The sequence below is a fragment of the Schistocerca nitens genome, chromosome 8 (genome assembly GCF_023898315.1).
Source record: "Schistocerca nitens isolate TAMUIC-IGC-003100 chromosome 8, iqSchNite1.1, whole genome shotgun sequence".
Taxonomy (NCBI): Eukaryota; Metazoa; Arthropoda; class Insecta; order Orthoptera; family Acrididae; genus Schistocerca; species Schistocerca nitens.
This window is the reverse complement of record NC_064621.1, coordinates 533106252-533126389: the sequence shown is the minus strand read 5'-3', so window position 1 is coordinate 533126389 and position 20138 is coordinate 533106252. Positions and strand designations below refer to the sequence as shown.

General features: G+C 36.1%; 1 protein-coding gene across 2 annotated transcripts in view; it reads right to left on the bottom strand.

Annotated features, from left to right (window-relative positions):
• Window positions 1-850: 850 nt before the first annotated feature.
• The window catches only part of LOC126198904 (SET and MYND domain-containing protein 4-like), a 146300-nt gene continuing 127012 nt past the window's right edge, over window positions 851-20138 (bottom strand). For both annotated transcript variants that reach the window (XM_049935530.1, XM_049935531.1), the window contains exons 9-11: window positions 10092-10299; window positions 7165-7380; window positions 851-1348 (exon numbers count right to left, since the gene is read on the bottom strand). In XM_049935530.1, coding sequence (XP_049791487.1) covers window positions 1099-1348; window positions 7165-7380; window positions 10092-10299 — 674 coding nt within the window. In that variant the 3' untranslated portion in view covers window positions 851-1098. The remainder of the gene's footprint in view (window positions 1349-7164; window positions 7381-10091; window positions 10300-20138) is intronic.

Genomic DNA, 20138 nt, shown 5'->3' with positions numbered 1-20138 from the left:
CTATGTTCCTGTAACCCTCCTGGTCTCAAACTTCGTTAGTTATTGTCCTTACCCATCAAGTTCCTTCCCTGTTCCCATTCCAGCAGTAAACCGCCCTCTGTTGCATCAAAGCACCCTCAATCTTTTTACTTGTCTCTTTTTCTGCCCCACCCCTCACCCTCATCTAACCACCTGACTGTACCTAGCTAGCCTACCCTCTCTCCACCTCGTCTCTGTGCTCTCCCATAAGCAGCACTTTATATCCCCCACCCCCTACCTTGCTATCCCTCCCCCTCCCCATCCCAGCCTCCTCCTTACACCCACTGCCTGGTTGCCTCTCCGATCATGCACTGCTGCTCACAGTCTAGTGTCAGCAGCCAGAGACAGTGGCCATGTGTGTGTGACCTGCATTTTGCATATGTGTGTGTGGGGGGGGGGGGGGGGGGGGCATGCCACGCATGTGCGTTGTGTATTTTTGATGAAGGCCTTGTTGGCCAAATCCTCACTTTCTGACAGTCTTTTTGTTGTGTCTGTCAGTGACTCAGCATCTCTGCTATATGGTGAGTAGCAACTTTCCTTTTCATAATATTGTTACATTTCATCCTAGATTTTCTGTTGTTGGACGCAAATGTGTGGTTTTTAGTTAGTTTGTTGAATTAAACTGCAACACTTAACAGCATATTCCATAATTCCTAATGTGATGCTTTGATTGCCTTCATGCTATAATATACTTCGTGAACTTCATGTTTATTCTCCAAAATTACATTTGCAGCTTCCAGATCTTGACCAGCTATATATTTTAAGTAAGTAAGGTATATATAAAAATGGTGGACATAAAAGTCGTAACTTACAGTAATATCTGTGACACCAGTTGCAATGAGATACCACAGCTGGTGTGTGTAATCTTTATTTTCTGCAGATCTTTACCTTCAAACCATAATATTTTTCTCCCTCATATCTTCTCCCTTTTATTATCTGGGACACCTACTTGTCTATATTTTATTTGTATTTATGTACTAGTTACATTTTCAATTTTTCTTCCATTGTAATGTGTGGCAGTTCTTTATATATATTTATTTTTTAGCAATAAGATATGTATCAGCTTTTAGGAGAATGTGGCTACTGTTTCAACACAAAAACATTGCCCTTATCAGCCAAACACAGACGCAGTGCGTCCACTGCCAGCTGTGTCTCTCTGTGTGGAGGCCGCACACCTAGTTCATCGGTTGAGTTCACAAACTCTGCCAACAGCTGGGTGGCACGTGACACATCTCCTTCCTCCATTAGATTCAGTGCAGGATCAAATAGGTCACATATCAGTGTGCCAAGTTGATTGTTGAGGTCATCTCTCTTCCTTCCAGTACCTTTTCTGCCAAGATAAACAAATAGAGATATGTTTAATGCAAAATGTATGGTACAATTTTATAGATACTGGAATAATGTGAAAGCTACATGTTAGGATATTTATTCAGTAGATTCACTGTATTATGTCAGAGTCAGGACAAAATTGTGCTTACTTGTTACTGATCTTCAATATAAGTGCATGCAGCATATACTTGAAATTGTAATTTCTATTTTAGTCATTTGGTTTTGCTTATTGAGCTTTTAAAGGTAAGTACTATAATTAGCTGATTGCCAGGGTCTAGGGTAACATCTTTGACTACCTTGTGGGTCATATGATTGCTCCCAGCCAATGCTTAAAGTTTTAATAATAACAGCCAAATGCTTCCAGTATAAGGAGTTAACCTTGTTCTGCCAGCAGCCTTATCAAATGCCCTTGGAGGGGAAACTGCCTCTAAAAAGCAGAAGACTTGGGATTTATCAATGGCATGAGGATACAGGAGGCAATGAAAACCACTGCTTTAAGAACACACAATGTGTATCCATGGGACATGTGGCCTATAATTAAGAAATGATCTCTTGATTGGCAAAAAAACTACACATTTATCCTCCATTTGGGTTTGCCTAAGGGAAGGTCAGCATGAGAAAAAGATTGAATAACTAAAAGAAGGTTCCTATGAATTGTAGCATGGAATGTCAGAAGTCTGAATGTGGTAGGGAAGCTAAAAAATTTGGAAATGGAAACATAAAGACTCAAATGGATATACCGTGTATCAACAAAATTTAATGGGAAGGAAATAAGGATCTCTGGTTCCATGAATGTAGGGCAATATCAGCAGCAGTACAAAACTGGGTGAGAGGAGTGGAAGATAAGGACTTGTGGTCAGATGAATATAGGGTAATATCAGCAGCAGTACAAAATTGGATAACAGGAGTAGATTTCATGAAGTTAAGCCATAGAGTGATTTATTATGAATAGTTCAGTCACAAGATTATTCTCATTAGAATCAACAACAGACAAGTGACAACAACAGTGCTCTGAATATAGCATACCAGCATCAAGAGCAGAAGATAAAGAGAGAGAGAAAGCATATGAAGATATTAACCTTGTTTTCAGTATGTAAAGGGAGACGAAAATCTAATAATCATGGGTTATTGAAACTCTGTAATAGAGGGAGTATGGGCTTGGTAATAGGAATGAGAGTGGAAAAAGACTATTTAAGTTCTGCAGTAAATTTCAGGTACTAATAGCACATACACTGTTCAAAAACTGAAGTTTAAGGGAATCATCTTGAAGGATCAATGTGGAGACAGTAAGATACTGAAGTGCTGAGGAATGATGAGGGGCAATTAAAGGTTCTCTAAGACTGTAGATACTGCAGTAATGAATACCGCAATAGGGAGTTTATTTGAAGAGTAATGGACATATCTAAAAAGAGCTGTCACAGAAATTGAACTGACAAATATAGGTACGAGAAAGGCAACTGTGAAGAAGTTTTGGGTAATGGAACAAATACTTCAGCTGACCAATGAAAGGAAATGGTACAAAAATATTCAGGAAAAAATAGGTATGCATCTGTATAAGTCACTTGGGAATGAAATAAATAGAAAACACAGGGAAGGCAATAGCAGCTAGTAAATTGTGAACAAATTGAAAAAGAAATGGTCATCAAAAGGACTGATTCAGCATATGGAAAAGTCAAAACAACTTTCAGTGAAATTAAGAGCCAAGATGTCAACAGTAAGAGTGCAAAAGGAAGTCCACTGTTACACGAAGAGAAGAAAGTGGATAGATGGAAAGTGTAACTGAAGACCTGTATGAAGGAGAGGAACTGTCTGATGATGTGATGCAAAACCAAATGGGAGTTAATATAGAAGACATAGGGGATCCAGTTTTTAGAGCTTTGAAACACTTACAGTTAAGGAGGTAGAAGGCATAGACAACATTCTTTTGGAATTTCTAAAATCATTTGGGGAAATACAACCAGTCAATTGTTGAAGTTGATTTGTTGAACATATGGGTCTGGAGACATACTGTCAAACTTCCAGAAAAATACAATCCACACAATCCTGAAGATAACAAGAGTAGATAAGAATGAAAATTATCACACAGGTGGCTTAACAGAACATGCATCCAAGTTGTTAACAAAGTAATATACAGAAGAATGGAAAAGAAAAGTGAGGATCTGTTGGATGACAGTCAGTTTGGCTTTAAGAAAGATAAAGGCATTAAGGAAGCAGTTCTTAACTTCTGTTTGATAATGCAAGAAAGACTTAAGAAAAATGAGGACACATTCATAGGATTTGTCTACCTGGAAAAAGTGTTCAGTAATGTAAAATGGTGGAAGATGTTCGAAATTCTAAGGAAAATAGGAGTAAACTATAGGGAAACATGGGTAATATACAATATGCACAAGAACCAAGAGGGAAAAACAAGAATGGAAGATCAAGAACAAAGTAATTTGGTTCAAAAGGATCTAGGACATGGATGCAGTTTTTTGCCCCTACTCTTTAATCTATTGCATCGAAGAAGCAACAATAGAAATAAAAGAAAGGTACAGGAGTGTGATTATAATTCAGGGTGGAAAGAAATCAATGATAAGATACACTCACTGATGACGTTTCTGTCCTCACTGAATGTGAGGGTGATATGTGGAACTTGTTAAGTGGAACGAGCACTCACTGTGGATTGAGAAGAAAAAAAAAAGTAATGTACAGTAACAGAAATGAGATCAGTAATGAACTTAAGACCAAAACAGACAATGTGAAGAAATTCTACTACCTTGGGAACAAAATATACATTACAGATAAAGCTAGGAGGACATTAAAGTACACTTTCACATGCAAAGAGAGTATTCTTGGCTGAAAAAAGTCTGCTAGTATCAGACATTGTTGTCAATTTGAGGAACAAAGTTCTGAGAATGTAGTTTGGGGCACAACATTATGTGGAAGTGAATCTGTGGAAAAGTTGGAAAAGAACAGAATCAAAGCCTTTGGGATGTGGTGCTATAGAAGAAAGTGAACTGAGAAATTAAGAAAGTCAGAAGTTCTGCACAGAATCACGAAGGAGAGGAAAACTTGAAACATTGACGAGAAGAAGAGACAAGATAATAGGACATGTGTGAAGACATGAAGGAATAACCTCCATGGCATCTGAGGGAGCTGTAGAACATAAAACTGTAGAGGAAGACAGATTTTGGAATACATACAGGGTGCTTCACAAAGATATGCAAATATTTTAATGTGTTATTCTACAAGTAAAACTAAAGAAAAAATTTCATATAAACATAGGTCTGCTAATGTTTAGTTCCGGAGTTGCGGCTCATAAAATATGTTGCCTGAAATTTAGCAACTTTGCTAATATGAAGCCATCATAAAACTGTACGATGTTAAAGTAAAGCACCATTTCCATTTATTTTGTTGTTATTGGTCTGGTGAATCTAATAAAACATGTCAGAGACGTGTATCTGCAGTAGTTTTCCAGAACATCCAGAGAAGCAAAAATTATTATACAAGTAAATTTGTTTAGTTTCCATTAAGAATGTAAACACATTTATGTCATTGTTGGCAGCTGTAAGTGAGTTGTTTCAGTCATTTCCCAACCTTGAAACAAGTTAGTTTTCTGTATTGTTCAATGAAAGAACATAATAACAACAGTGAATTTAAGTGAAACCACATAGTAACTGTTGTAGTTTTTAGATTATTTATGAAATAGGGATGACTTTCAAATTTATGACAGAGGAATACACAAATTTGGTGTTTATTTATGACAAATATGATGGTAATGCTACGGCTGCAGTTAACGAATATCGCATACGTTATCAAACTCGGAGGATTCCGAATGCAGGAACCGTTAGCAGAATGTTACAGGAGACAGGTTCTCTACCTAAAGTTCATAATCAGTGTGAGTGTTCGATATGAGAATATTATGAATGCTGTTCAACATAGCCTGGGTATTGGTACATGATGTATCTCGTAACGATTAGGCATTTCACAATCTAAGGTATGGTATACACTGAAGTACAATATTCTGTATCCTTACAATAAACAAAAACTAAACATTTACATCCGGGAGATCCTGCCCTTCTCTTGGAGTTGTGGAATTGGGTTAAATACTAATCAGCAGTTACACAAATACATGTTATTTATTGATGATGCACAGTTTACTAGAGATGATGCAAACAGTTTACATAACAAGCATGTATGGTCTCAAGCAAACTAACATGCAACAGTGCAACACAATTTCCAGCAGAAATTTAGTATAAATGATGGTGTGGTATAATCAACACACACTTTATTGGACCATTCATTTTCCCAGGATGTCCAACTGATCCTTCAAGAAGAAATGCCTTGCTTGCTCAAAGATGTTCCACTTGCTACACAATTTCAAATGTATTTTCAATTATGATGGCGCACCTCCACATTTCACCAATGCCATTACTACACATGTAAATGAACATTTTCCCCAGAAATGGATTGGTTGTGATGCTACAAGTCTGTGGCCACCCAGATCAAATTTAACGCTAATGGATTTTTGTGTATGGGGGTGGATGAAACACACAGTTTATGAGGACAGAGTCAATACACATGAGGCATTACTTGCTCGCATTATGAATGCAATAGACAAAATTAAGAACAACACTGTGAAACTGAAACAAGCAACAAAATCTGTTCATACATGTGTAGCTAAATGCATTGAACTCTGTGCAGACATTTTTAAACATTTTTTGTGAATGTATTGTGAAATTGTATGTAGTCCATACAACTTCCTACAACTACAACACTGAGCTTTGTTTTGTCCTGTTTAACATGAATTCACGTGTGCTATAATGTTAATAAAAGCTGATTATCTGACACATTCATACCACATTACCATCATTTTTCCCAAATTAAATTCTCTACAACATCTGTTGAAAACTTTGTGCAATTGTATGGCATTTAAAAAACAAATTGTGCCAAGTAGTTAATAAATTTAAAAAATCATAAAATTACATCTTTGCTTTTCTGGATGTTCAGGAAAACTACTGCAGATACACGTCTGGGACATGTTTTATTAGATTCACCAGATCAATAACAATTAAATAAATGGAAATTGTGCTTTACTTTAACCTCGTACAGTTTTGTGATGGCTTCATATTAGTGAAGTTGCTAAATTTCAGGCAAAATTTTTTACTAGCAGTAACTCCATAACTAAACATTTGTGAACCTATGTTTATATGATTTTTTTTCTTTAGTCTTACTTGTAGAATAACATATTAAAATATTTGCATATCTTCATGAATCATCCTATATAAAAAACAACTAAGGACATAGATTTCAGGTGCGACTCTGAAGTGAAGTAGTTGGCACATGAGAGGAACTGACATAGGCCATATTGAATCAGTCAGAAGAGTGATTAAAAAATTAATAGAATTAGTAGATACTAGTGAAATGAAAGAAGGAAAATGAGGTGAAGATGCAAAGAAGCATCACTTATACAGTCTCAGTCTTCCAAGACATTAAATACCAGCTATCCACTTCACATCTCTTGCTTTTACACTATTGTAAATCTTGCTTTTAGACTCTGTTGTAAATGAATGTCTTATTCCATACATGGAAAATACTTTAAAAATTTCTCTACTGATTACAGACCATTCATATTATTGTCCAGTGTTTTATATGCTACAGTGTATTCCAGAAATAAGTGAGTACTTCTTTTCATAGAAAATTTAGTCTGTGACCGGCATTTTTGGAACTGTGTCTTACTAAGAACATAATTTTTTGTAATACTAATAATGATTTGCAATCCTGGAATCCATTTAATGATGTTAAATATAGAAACCAATGACACAAGTCACTCCTTACCTGAATACTGGTTTGCTATTAGTCAGTTTCTCCAAGTCAGGCCAGTTCTCAGAGCATGATTTACAATGACAACGAAACCAGTACCGACATTGCAGCTGCCTCTGTCTGTATTCAAGTGAATGTTTTGTATATACTGGACCATAGTTCTCAGGTACTTCTTCCCCTGATTTGAGGGGGCGAAGTGCATGCAGTATTAATGCAGAACCCACAAAGTGTCTGAAAAAATTACAAAGACCATTATCTATGATTGTGATAGTAATTTTCATATTGTTTCCATCTAGATGTTTGACTGAGTTGTGATGTTCCATTAACTATACTGTCATGTTATGTTAAAGTAAGACTTCATCAATAATGTTTCAAATCTTTTAGCCTTTGTTTATGTGTGGCACACAGATGTTGTGACAGTATAGGAGGTGAGACACCTTAGTTGGCAACATATATTTTTACAGCGAAGAAGTGTGGATACAAATTGTATGAAGAGAAGGCGCATAATGTTTGAGAGAATATCAGTTATAGCAAATGTTGTAGAAGCCAAACAGTTTGATACAACAGTTTTTAAGGAATTGCTGAAGTCTAGTATGTTGCTGGCAGAAGAAATTTTGCATTGGATATCGAATCTCCACAAACAGATATCTCACCTACTCTCTGCCCTCCCCCCTCCCCTCCTCTCCCCCCCCCCCCTGCCCGATTTTTGTATTTGTCTATCCTCAGTACAGTTGGGTCATTTACATCTTGGGACCTAAGTGACTGGCCTTTCCTTTTTAACTTTCCCAAGCCCTCATTCATTTCCTTTGAAGCTTGAGATCAATTCCGATTTTTAAAAATTTGTTTTCAGCTACTCACTAAATAATTTTGTCAGTCATTCACTGCTCTGACATGATTTCTCTTTTTCCTCTTAGCTTATACTGGCATTTTACAGTCATTCAACTTGTTATTTTGTGTAGAATCTTCCTCTCACTTTGTTCCAAATATCTTAGTGCATCTTTTTCACCATTCAGAGTGTTTTATTTGTCTCTACTATTTATTTTATCAGTTTTATCCCAGTTATATTTCTGTCCCTATCTTTCCTTTAGTTGTCCTTGAGTTCTCACTGGTTTTATAATCTGTCTCTTGTTGACATTTAATTTTTTTACTTCCATTTTGTTCTGTCCTACTGTTTGTCTGTTGTCCTTCAGCTCTGAACCAGTTTTCTGTATTACCATTGTAAAACTCTAGTTAGAGAGAAAAGTGCTCAGTGAAAAAGAAGTCATAGAGACATACACGCACACTTCCAAGTTCTGTTCAAACGCAATTCATGATACTTAGTACCTAAAGCCATAAAGAGAAAGAAAATGTGGTAAATTTTGAAAGCTTTAAAAGTCACAAAGGAAATGTTGCTTCTTGAAAATATTTATTGAATATGTTACATCGTTCTAATATTTATGGAAATTTAAACTTATTTGGCAGGTTGGAACTCACACCAAGGTTCCTACCTTTTGCGGGCACTGAACTACCAACTGTGCAATCCAAGCATATTTCACAGAGATGATCATCACAGTGTATACTCAATTAAATAATAAATGAATGCCATTTAACTGTCAGATACGGTGATTATTGAATTACTTCTCAACACACTTAACTATGGAACTGATGGATTCTTATACAGTTGAATCATCTTTTGTGTTCCTGGCTGTAAAAACTGTGATATGAGATTGAAGAAATGTATGTAAAAGCTATGTGCAACTATTTGTTAGTATGTAAACGGTGACTGAACAGAAGTTTAATCAGGGGTAGAAAGTAATGTGGAGCAAAATTATTAGTATGGAATGGATGATCAAGCTTATCCTAGTGTAAATATTGCAAAAAATGAGTTGTACATTGAAATGTAAGTGGCTGAACATCTGTGTGAATCAATACAAAACCAATGACAGCATATTCTTAATGGTCCATAAATATTTCTTGAATAGGGATACCTCCATGAAGTACTGAGTTCTAAAATCATAAAGTGATACTTTGCATAGTGCATTGCTGCTCTTACTCTAAAAAGTGGTGATTAGTGCTATCAGCATCATGGACTTCTTCAATTTACAAGAAATTTTTACATGATCATTTCACATTCTGTGTACTCACATCATCTGATCTGTGTAACAGACAGGGCTGACTGAACTTCAGTTAGGACTATGTTCTTTGTGGTCAGTGCCTTTTGTTGCAAACTAATATTGTAGTTAATGTGAGAAAGAGTCAGGGTTGGTATTTTGATCTTCTAAGCAGCAACATTATCAATGATTGGGAGATCCCATTTCTTGTACTACCAACAGAGACACACTCACTTCCTGTAATACCTATATATTACCAATTCTGAATATCTGTAGTATCTTTTGCCTTTATTGTAGTAGCCAAAAGACTACAGTCAATTCCATGCAATGGTGCAGTGGGAAGTACATGGTTCTTACCCTTGCCACAGATAAAGAAAAGTGCTCCCTCATGCAGTTCACATTTATGAATTGGGATTTATGCAAAAAAACAGTTTTTGGAAATTGATAATAGAACTTTCAAAACTTCACAGAAGAGCCCAAATCATCTAATCGTGAAAACTGTAAGAAGGCACAAAATAAATCACTTAGAAGTTTATGATTCACTGACTAATATAATGTACATGCACCCCAGTCGTTACTTTTTAAAAGTTTTGTTTATTTTGTTTAAGAACTATGTACTTGAATCACTTCATCGCAAACATTTGAAACAAGCTTTACATACTTCTGTCACCTAATAATGAATTCATGTATTTTTCTACTGTGTAATGATACTTATTACTGGATGCAAAACATTACAAAATACTCTTTGAATCATAGATCTCCCCTGAATGTCACTTTTAAATGTGCAGTACTTTTGTTTGATGGGTCAGTAATGCTAGCTATTGTTCCATGTTGTATGATTTGTAAAATTACCTTGCAAGAGCAGGATAGCAGTCATGATTGAAGAATGAAACAGTTGGGTAAAGCCCAACTCCAAGGTATATTGTTTTTGATCCTTTTGTTATACCTTTTTGTCTCACAACAGTCTCAAATATTTCATGTGCATTAAACTGCAACAGTTGCAGATGATGAAGTAAGAGGGCACCAATGAATATTTCATCTGCATTAACACTGTACTCATCTGAAACATAATATAATGCATATTACAAATCTCCCAAGAAATTATCTTAATTTATGATCCAGAGATTATAAGTAAAAATTATGAAGCAGAGTCATAAGAAATGTTCAGTAGCTGTCTTTTAACAGACACTGTCCATAAAAAAAAAACAGCTGTGAGCATTGCATATAAAAGCATTCATATATATAAAGGCAAATCACAAAGTCCTTTCCCCTATTTTTTTAGCGAAATTATGGCTGTAAATGCAAAGTCAACAAATCCATTTTCAGTGGTGGACCTTTCTTGGACTGACTCAGTGCTTAACACCTCCCTGGTGTACAAGCAACGAAGTATGATTTCTATTGTATGGAGCAAAGGACAAACACCCACTGAAATTCACAGGGAAATGTGACCCACATATGGGGAAAAGTGTCTATCTTTGAGAACTGTGAAGTGGTGGTGTTGTGAGTTTGCAAAAGGCCATGAAGACTTGCATGACAATGAACATTTGAGAAGGCAGCATTCATCACTGACTGACAGCAACATTTCCTGCAGGGGTGCAATGGCGAAAGGAGATTGGAGTGTGCACCACAAGGATATGTCCCAGGAGCTTGGCATTTCATACAAAAATGTTTACAACATCATTCATGGGTCTTTAGGGTACACAAATGTTTTCAAGTTGGTGGGTGCTTAAGTATCTGGATGACATGATGAAAGGGAAGCAAATGATTGCTTCACTGAATCATCTGCAGTGGTATGCTGAAGAGGGTGACAGTTTCCTGGAACACATTGTTACTGGTAATGAGATGTGGATACTGCATTTCATACTGGAACTGAAGCAGCAGAACATGGTGTGAAAACACCTGGCTTTCTCTGTGACAAAAAACTGCTGTTCAGTGGCATCTGTTGGGAAAATGATGTTACAGTCTTCTAGTATCACCATGGATCACTCCTGCTGGATTTCATGCCTCTAGGTGCAACCAGCAATGCCAACAGTTGTTGTTCCACTCTGTAATGTCAGTGGGCTGTCATCAGGAAGTAGTTCCAAGTGATTCTTGGTGTGTGCAGTGTTTTAAACCCTGCAGCAATGGCAGGTCACTTGTGGCAATCAGAAACACTGACAAGCTCCAGTCATTTCACTGTGAGAGGCTGGACCACCCACCACAAAGTTCAGACATTGCTCCTTTTGATTTCCATGTTTTCAGTCTGTTGAAGAATTTCCTGGCAGGACAGCAATTAATGTGCAATGATGGAACCAAGACTGTAGTCTGATGATGGTTCCACAGACAGCCAGACAAATTGTAGCAAAGGGGCATCTCAAATTTAGTGCAGCAATGGGTTAAATTCTGAACTGGTGTGAGCAATATGTGGAAAAATAGTGTAAGGTATGATGAATAGTACACATATTTGTAATTACCTGTATGTACCTTATCTCAGCTAATGAATAATAGGGCAAAGACTTTCTGTTTCACCCTCATGCAATGATCAGTAATTTATTATATCCATTATTAATATGTAATAGTAACAGTAGTAGTTTTATTCATCCTTGGATCACTTTTATAAGTGTATTGAACATGTCACAGTATGGTAGTGTAAGAACAAAAAACATAATTCGTACATGATTATACCAGGGCATTTACACATTTACAGGTAGTTGACAAAAATTGGGCATCTCGTAGTCTTATAATAGGAACCATTTCAGCATTTACCTGAAGTAATTTAGGGAAACCAAGGAAAGGCTAAATCTGGGTTGCTGGTTGGAGACTAGAGCCAGCATTCTTCCAAATACTATAACAGCCAGTCAAAAAAGTACATCCTTGTTCAGTTTATCCTAGTGTGCAGTATTGTTTTGCTACTACATTCTTGTGAAGAATTTAATTCAAAATGTAAAACAGCTAGTGCTACAGTGTTCAATCAGTCTCACCACCACTCCTGCACACGGTACAACATTATCAACTGAGATCAGAACCATTTCATGTGCCACAACTTCACATATGCTTGCCAGAAAAAAAATGAATCAGCACTCTTCTGTACTGAATGATCTAATGCATCAAGTTAACAGCTCACCAAATAGTTGAGGTGCTTTCATCAGTAGGCACATGAACTAGACATAATGTTGCTAGCTTTTGGACAAATCCTTCTTCAGAGCTACAAGGGATAGTAATAAAGTTTTAATTGTCACCTTTAAAAAACTAAAAATAAAACAAGTAATTTTTTGTGTGTTTGCAGATGCATCTCTGCAGCTCTGGTACACATCGAAACCACCACATCTAGGTTTTGTACCACACCACAAGGGGAGCCATATAAAATGGCACATCCAACTGATAAAACAGAGACGAGCTGAGCTATTTTACACACACACACATACACACCCATATGATGAGTGCAGCAATGTACACCACAGTTCTGAAGAAAGATTTATCTGAAAGCCAGTAACATGCCTTTTTTATGTGCCTATTGACAACACCACACATCACCTATTTAGTGAGTTGTTGCCTTTACTCCTTAAATTTTTTATATTCAACTGCAAACTTTCTATTACCATTTTTTATCCCTCTGGAGTGAATGAGATGTTGATCTCATAAAGAGGAGAAAATGTGCTATTATCTATTGTGGAGCTTTGGTGAAAGTTTTCTTAGAAAAAAGAAAAAAAGGAAAAAAAAGAACATTAAATACAAAAGTCTGTTATGAAACATGAGAGGTAATTCACAGACATGTCTAAGCACCAAGACTCTGAAGACAGGCTTGGCTGATCAAATGCCCTGTTTTGACAGTTTAGGGGTGCACCACATGTGTGGGTTACAGGTACGCATTGTTCACTTGGAGGTAGTGGCTAGGCTTCAGCCACTGAGCCTGTAGCAGATGATACACTCCAACTCTGCTACTTGCTGAAACAGGAGCCTTTGAAATAATATGCTTGCAGAAGGGCTTCAGGTAGACTGTTGGATTCATGCTGCTGGGTAAAAACCAGTTGTCTGGCTTTTGGAAGACAATTGACAGAAACACTCCATGGGTGGCACTTGGGACTGAAAATATTATTTTACAGCCACAAAATCAAAAAGACTAAACTAGTATAGCTAAAATTATGAAAGCAGACCAAATTGAAGAGAAAATTGAGACTAGAATGTGCATCATGCATGGTATTGAGACAACCAGTAGTTTTTTAGTTATTCATGATGCTAGTTTTGTAAAGACCTATGAATTTTGAAAATTCTTGAGTGATTCTGACAAAGTCAATCTCTACAGATAGTTCTTTGTAAGCTCTATGAGAATATAGTAACAGATTTTTTATATGCGGTTCTGTGAGTGGTGTGTTGGTTGCAACTTAAAAATGTTAGAAATTTACTGGAAGACAGTTTTGATGGACTACAAGAACTTTACCTATTGCTCATGAGAATTAGACTTGAATGATATTTCACCAATTGACTTGGGTTCAACTTCAATTTTGAAAGCAAGTGCTGAACTTGTAATATTTTACTCCAGTTAATTAATGCGGGACTTCGATCTTGTGAGAAATGTTGAACTTGCAATATTTTCTTGCCATTTAACTTGGGTTTGTTTTTGATTCTGAGAGCAAGTGCTGGTGTTATATTATTTTTGTGAGTTAACTTGGGTTGGACTTTGATTTTGAGAGCAGGTGCTGAACTTGTATTATTTTTGCCAGTTAGCTGAGGTACTTAAACATTTGAACACAAGCTGTGAACTTGGATAATTTATGATAGTTTGCTGCAACTACTGAGTAGTTAGTATAATGTGGTGTGCTCCTCTTAGAATTTTATTTGTAAAGTATTCAATCTGATGTTGCAGTAGTCAGAAGCTAAAGGTATAATAAACATTATTTATTTCAATCTAAAACCAGTGAGTGTTGTGAACATTATTTGATCGCTGCTCACAGCCTATCTGCATTTATTATTTATTTATTTATTTATTTTGATCCAACATCAACTGATTACAAAAAAAGGTTGTTTTTTTTTATTCCAGTCTTCTGGATAAGTCAGAGCCTTACTTACTAGGGTTACATATTATTGGCTGGCACTTTTATCTACACAACTTTTTCTAAATTTAGTTGAGAGAACAGAGTTACATATATGGACTATACATAAAAAAATTGTTATTGCCATACTTAGATTAAGGAATCTACAGTTTGTAACACAGTATTCATATCTGACATTCAAATATTTACAGTTTGTGACACAGTCTAACATTTGAGATTACATATATTTTTACATAGATGGTCTTCCATCATACGAGTGTACTAAATCTAGAAACTCATCTATTGAATATACAGGATTGTTTAGGAGCCTTAATTTTAATTTCATTTTTAGTTTTGTAATGGGCAATTTGGAGATATTAGGATGGAAGCAATTCAGTAGTTTTATGCCTGCATAGTGAGGGCTTTTCTCATAAAGTGTTGTTCTATGAGAGATGATGTGGGGTCTCTCTCTACCTATAGTGTTGTGATCATGTATTTCTTTATTAAGTGTTTTGTTACTATTTACTGCCATAATGATTATCTTCAGCACATACAGGTTATGAATAGTTAGTAATTTAAATTCTTTAAACAAATTTCTGAGGACTCCCTGGCACATTTCTTTCCCATAATTCTAAGTGCCTTCTTTTGTAAGGTAAGTACACTTTTCATATTACCTTTACTGCTGGATTCCCATACCTCTATCCCATAACTTAGATGGGATTCAAATAGTGCAAAATATATTTGCCTCAGAGTGGTCATGTTACAAAAAGGTGTCAGTTTTCTTAGGACATATATGGTAGTACATAGCTTTATGCAAATATCATTCACATGATCAGACCAGTTTAATTCTGCATCTAGTGTCAGGCCAAGAAATTTGGTTGAGTATTGTTTTTTAATGTATTCGTCACCCATTAAGATTTTGTTTTCATGAGTTTTTTGCCTCCCAAGATCAAATTCAATATAGACAGATTTATTTGTGTTTAATTTTAGTTTCTTTTCATTAAAATACTGCAGAATTAAGCCTGCTGCAGTATTGGATTCCACTTCGAGCTGTGAATAGCTTGGATTGCTGCATATTAACGTGGTATCATCTGCATATAAGATAGCTGTTGCATGGTTTGTTATGGACTGAATATCATTTACATAGATAATAAAAAGAAGTGGTCCTAATATTGACCCCTGTGGAATACCAAAATTTATGTCCGTAGTGTTTGATTTGCACGCTCCCTCTGTAGTGCTAATAGACACAAACTGCTTCCTATTTGTCAAGTATGATCTCATCAGATTATGGGCTGTGCCTCGAATGCCATAGTTCCACAGTTTGTCCAGCAATATGGTCGTATCAACACAGTCAAATGCTTTTTGTAAGTCTAGAAAGATGCCACATACATATTCTTTAGTATCTATTGCTTGAGTGACACCTTCGATTAAGTTGGATGCTGCTGTAATGGTGGATAACCCCTTGACAAACCCATACTGCCCCTTAGAAATCACTTTTCTGCATACCAGGAAGTTCCAGATTCTTATGTATATTACTTTCTCAAAGAGTTTGGATATTATTGGAAGAACAGAAATGGGTCGAAAGTTTTCTACTAAATTCCTGTTTCCTTTTTTAAAAATAGGCACAACTCGGACAATTTTCAACTCATTTGGAAATAGACCATCTTCCATATGAGAATTGATAACTGTTGATAAAGGTGATGCAATTTTATGTATACATTTCTTAAGAGTGTCCAGACTAAGACCATCATATCCTGCTGCATGGGAATTATTTAAGCTACTCACTATTTTAATTATTTCTTCTTTACTTGTTGGCATCAAAAATATACTTCCTGACACTGGTGTTCCTCTGAATTTGTATTTATTATTTTTAAGTTGATTGTTTATGCTGGAGCCAACAGAAGCAAAGTAATTGTTAAATAGATCTGCTATCTTATTCTGATCAGTTTCTATTGTGCCGTTTATCATCAAGAGATTTTCAGTTGTATGTTTCCCAGATTTACCAATTTCTCTATTTACTAGTGACCATGATGTTTTGGAGATATTATTTGAGTTCTGAATGACACTTTCAAAATGTTTCTGTTTTTCTGAAATTAGGAGGTCTACATAGTATTTCTGATACTTTTTGAACTCTTCTTTTAATTTTTTATTGCTCAAGTCATTTAACATAGCATACTCATACCATCTTAATTTTTCTCTAGCTTCAGTGACTGAACTTGATATCCAGTTTCGGGTTACAGCATGTGACTGAATTCTCTGTTTTATTAATGGACAGGCTTGATTAAGAATGTAGAATAGTTCACTTGAGAATTTGCCATAACTATAAAGTGTAGTTAGAACACTGTTCCAATCCACATTCCTTAGCATATTATTCAACTGAGTTATATTTTGGTCTGTATTCATCCTAATATATCTATAGCAACTGTGTGTAGGAACCTTTTTTATGTGCACACTTAGTTCTACTGCATGGTGGTCTGACAAAGCACTTATAATAACAGAAGATGTAAGATCGTAAAGACAAATACCAGTGATTATGTTATCTATTGCAGACTGGCATGTTTCAGTCTCCCTGGTTGCAGTGTTTATCAGGTATCTTACATTATATTCAAGCAGAGTATTCTTGAATAGTCTAGTGTGTAACTTATCTACTAATACATTTATGTTCAAAATCTCCTATAATTACTAACTTGTTCAGGTGTGATATAAAAACATTCTCTATCATGTCACAAAACTTCGAAGTTTCCACCTGGCGGTCTATATAAACATATAACATAAATTTCATCATTTGGTATCTTTGTACGTGCTGCACATAATTCAATTCTTCCTTCTAATGAATATTTACTTACATTTACAGAATTAAAATCAAATGTGCTCTTTACATACATTGATACACCCCCACCTCTGATAGTAGATCTGCAAAACTTATGAGCTAGTACCATGTTTAGAGGTTTAAAAAGTTCTAATTTGGCATCAGATAGCCAGTGTTCACTAATTCCAAGCACATCAGGCATAGTTTCATTTACAAACACGTCTAATTGTTCATATTTCTTGATCAAGCCCTGTACATTCTGGTGGATTATTTTAAAGTTGTAAATACCTTGTTGTAGATTTCTCTGCTTTACCGACTTAAATAAGGTCAAATCTCTGTTTCTCTTGTGGGCTTCCTCTTCTTTCTGGTTTCCACTAAAAAATCATTTAGATGGGATGGAGGCACTGACTTCCGTCTGCTGTCTGAAATTTTTTTAGTTGACAGTACTGGCTCTGCTAATGTTGGAGTTGATTCTGCTGCTATTGTGGATGGTTCTGCTGTTGCTAATGGTGGTTCTGTTGCTTTTGCTGTTGATTGTGTAACCGTTCTTGATGCTTTTACTACTTTTGGTGGAGTTGGTCCAGCTACCATTGATTATGTTGCTGTTGCTGGTAGCAGAGGTGGCTCTGCTGTTGATGTAGCTGCTGTTGCCGCTTTTGTTGTTGTTGTTGCTGTGATTGTTTCTGATGATTTTAGCATTTTTTGTGGAAATACTTCTGCAGGTGCTTGCTTTAAAATTGTTGGAGCTAATGGTAATGACATGCTGTCACTATGTTTGTTCAGTCTCTCTAACATTTCACTGACTTTTCCACACAAAAGTTTTTTGCCCTTTTTGTTCAGATGCATCCCATGTTTCATGAAGCAGTCTCTCTTAAGAAAATCTGTAGAAATAAAGTTTGTATTTAGATACATTTTGCATATTTCCTGAAATTGTGAGTTCGCTTCCCTAATTTCAGTGTTGTTTACACACGAAGTGGGGATAAGGTCATGTCTACAAGGAATGCTAGTGACAATCACGTTCTGCTTCTTAGTACCGTCCAGAAATTTCCTTAAGTTGTGCACAGCATTCAGTAACTCATTCCTGTACACATCATTGGCACCTCCAATTAATAAAATATAATGATTTGTGCGTTTTTTGTTGTCTTTTATGACGTTCTTTATAATTTCCTGCATTGGAGCGCCTGGTTTTACGCAACTGTAGGCTTTTAAGTCATGATGATTATTGAGAATTTCTGCAAGACCGCGTCCATGGCTATCAGAGTAAATATTTAGGCCTACCTCATTTTTTGTGCTGTTGGCAGAGTATGACGTTTTTGGCATAAATACTGATGTTTCAGCGGGTTCAGTAAGAAACTGAATCATCTTTTCTAATAATTTTGTAATCAGTAGGACTGTTTATTGGGTAATGCAGGAGTTGTGTAGTCATCCCCTAGATTTTACCAAAGCCAAATGTTACTAAAATCAGCCATGCATGTAACAAACCATTAATTTGGCAGGACTTTAGAAAAAGACTGGGAAGGCAAGTACATTGCATATGACTTGTGTTGCATTTTTTTTTTTTTTTTATAAAACTCCCTACCCTATGTAATCACTTACTGTGTAAAAGGTATTGCTTGCTACATGCCATTTAACTATCTTTTTAAACAAGTTTATTTTAGTAAGCCCTTTAATCGACTTTGTCAATTTATTTTACTAATTCATTCCTTGAGAAGTGAAGAATTACAGCTCCTCTGGCAGTAGAAACTGACAAAAGCGATAAATCGCAAATTAAGATGTAGAGGGTTGAAAACCAGACCAGTGTTGTTTTATATTAGATAAAATGGGGTCCATATCTTGCTTAAAGGAAAACCTTTATCTCTATTAATAATGTCATCAGATAATTGTATTTCAGTGGATTCCTTGAGCACACGATCCCAGTAAAGAGAAGCCAGAACAATAATTTGGATCCCTTCAGATGACATGTTATGCCCTTCATTGAGACAATGTTCGGCGACACCAGATTTTTCAGGATGGAGCAAACATATCTGATGCTGTTGTTCCATATGGTCATGATCAGTGTGAATAGTCTGTCCAACATAGGCTTTTCCACAATGACAGGGAATTTTATAAACTCCAGGATTTCTCAATCCCAAATCATCTTTAACAGTTCCAAACAGGGCTCTAGTCTTGGCCAAAGGCAAAATAACACTTTTAATATCATATTTCCTATGAATTCTAGAAATTTTTGAAGAAATACTTCCAGCAAAGGGTAGAAAAATAACTGATTTGCTAGTATCAATTTCAGATGTTCATTCAGTTCCACTGTGATTGTGTAACCAGTGATCACACCTCAAGATGGTGGCCAGATGGATCCCTGAAATATCATGTAGTGAAGACGATCATATCCTGGAGCATACCCATGAAGAGCATAAATATGTAAGATGCTGGTAAAATGTAAGGAAACACATAAAATCTACACTGTCAGGAAACTACTTACTGCTTGAGATGAAATTCCAATACTGCCAATAAACACGTTTAAAAGTGGAAACACTAAGCCTAGATTTTTGAACTGTTAGTTCTTGCCTCATAAAATAAAGAGGAGCAGGTTGGAGAAGGTTAGAAATGAGTGGCAGGTCACCAGGAGTACTAGATGAGAAGGTTGTGAGGATGAGGGAGGGCCCCAAGTGAGTTATGTGCTTGACGAATACAGGCTTCGAGTCATGTAGCACTATTTTCTATATTATTTCCTTTGTGCTATATCATTTATATATCTTTTCTGTTTATCTGCCTCAGTTATCTTTTTCTATCAATACTATTCTCTTTGTGCCATGCACTTCACAGTGGCTTGCAGGGTATGAATGGAGATGTAGCTGTAGATATGTTAGGATGTGGTAATGACAGAGGAATCACACAACATATATACTTTTGAAGTTATTGAGGACTGAAAGTTAAATAGCTTTTCTTTAACTTTTATGATGCATTGTTGTTGTTGTGGTCTTCAGTCCTGAGACTGGTTTGATGCAGCTCTCGATGCTACTCTATCCTGTGCAAGCTTCTTCATCTCCCAGTACCTACTGCAACCTACATCCTTCTGAATCTGCT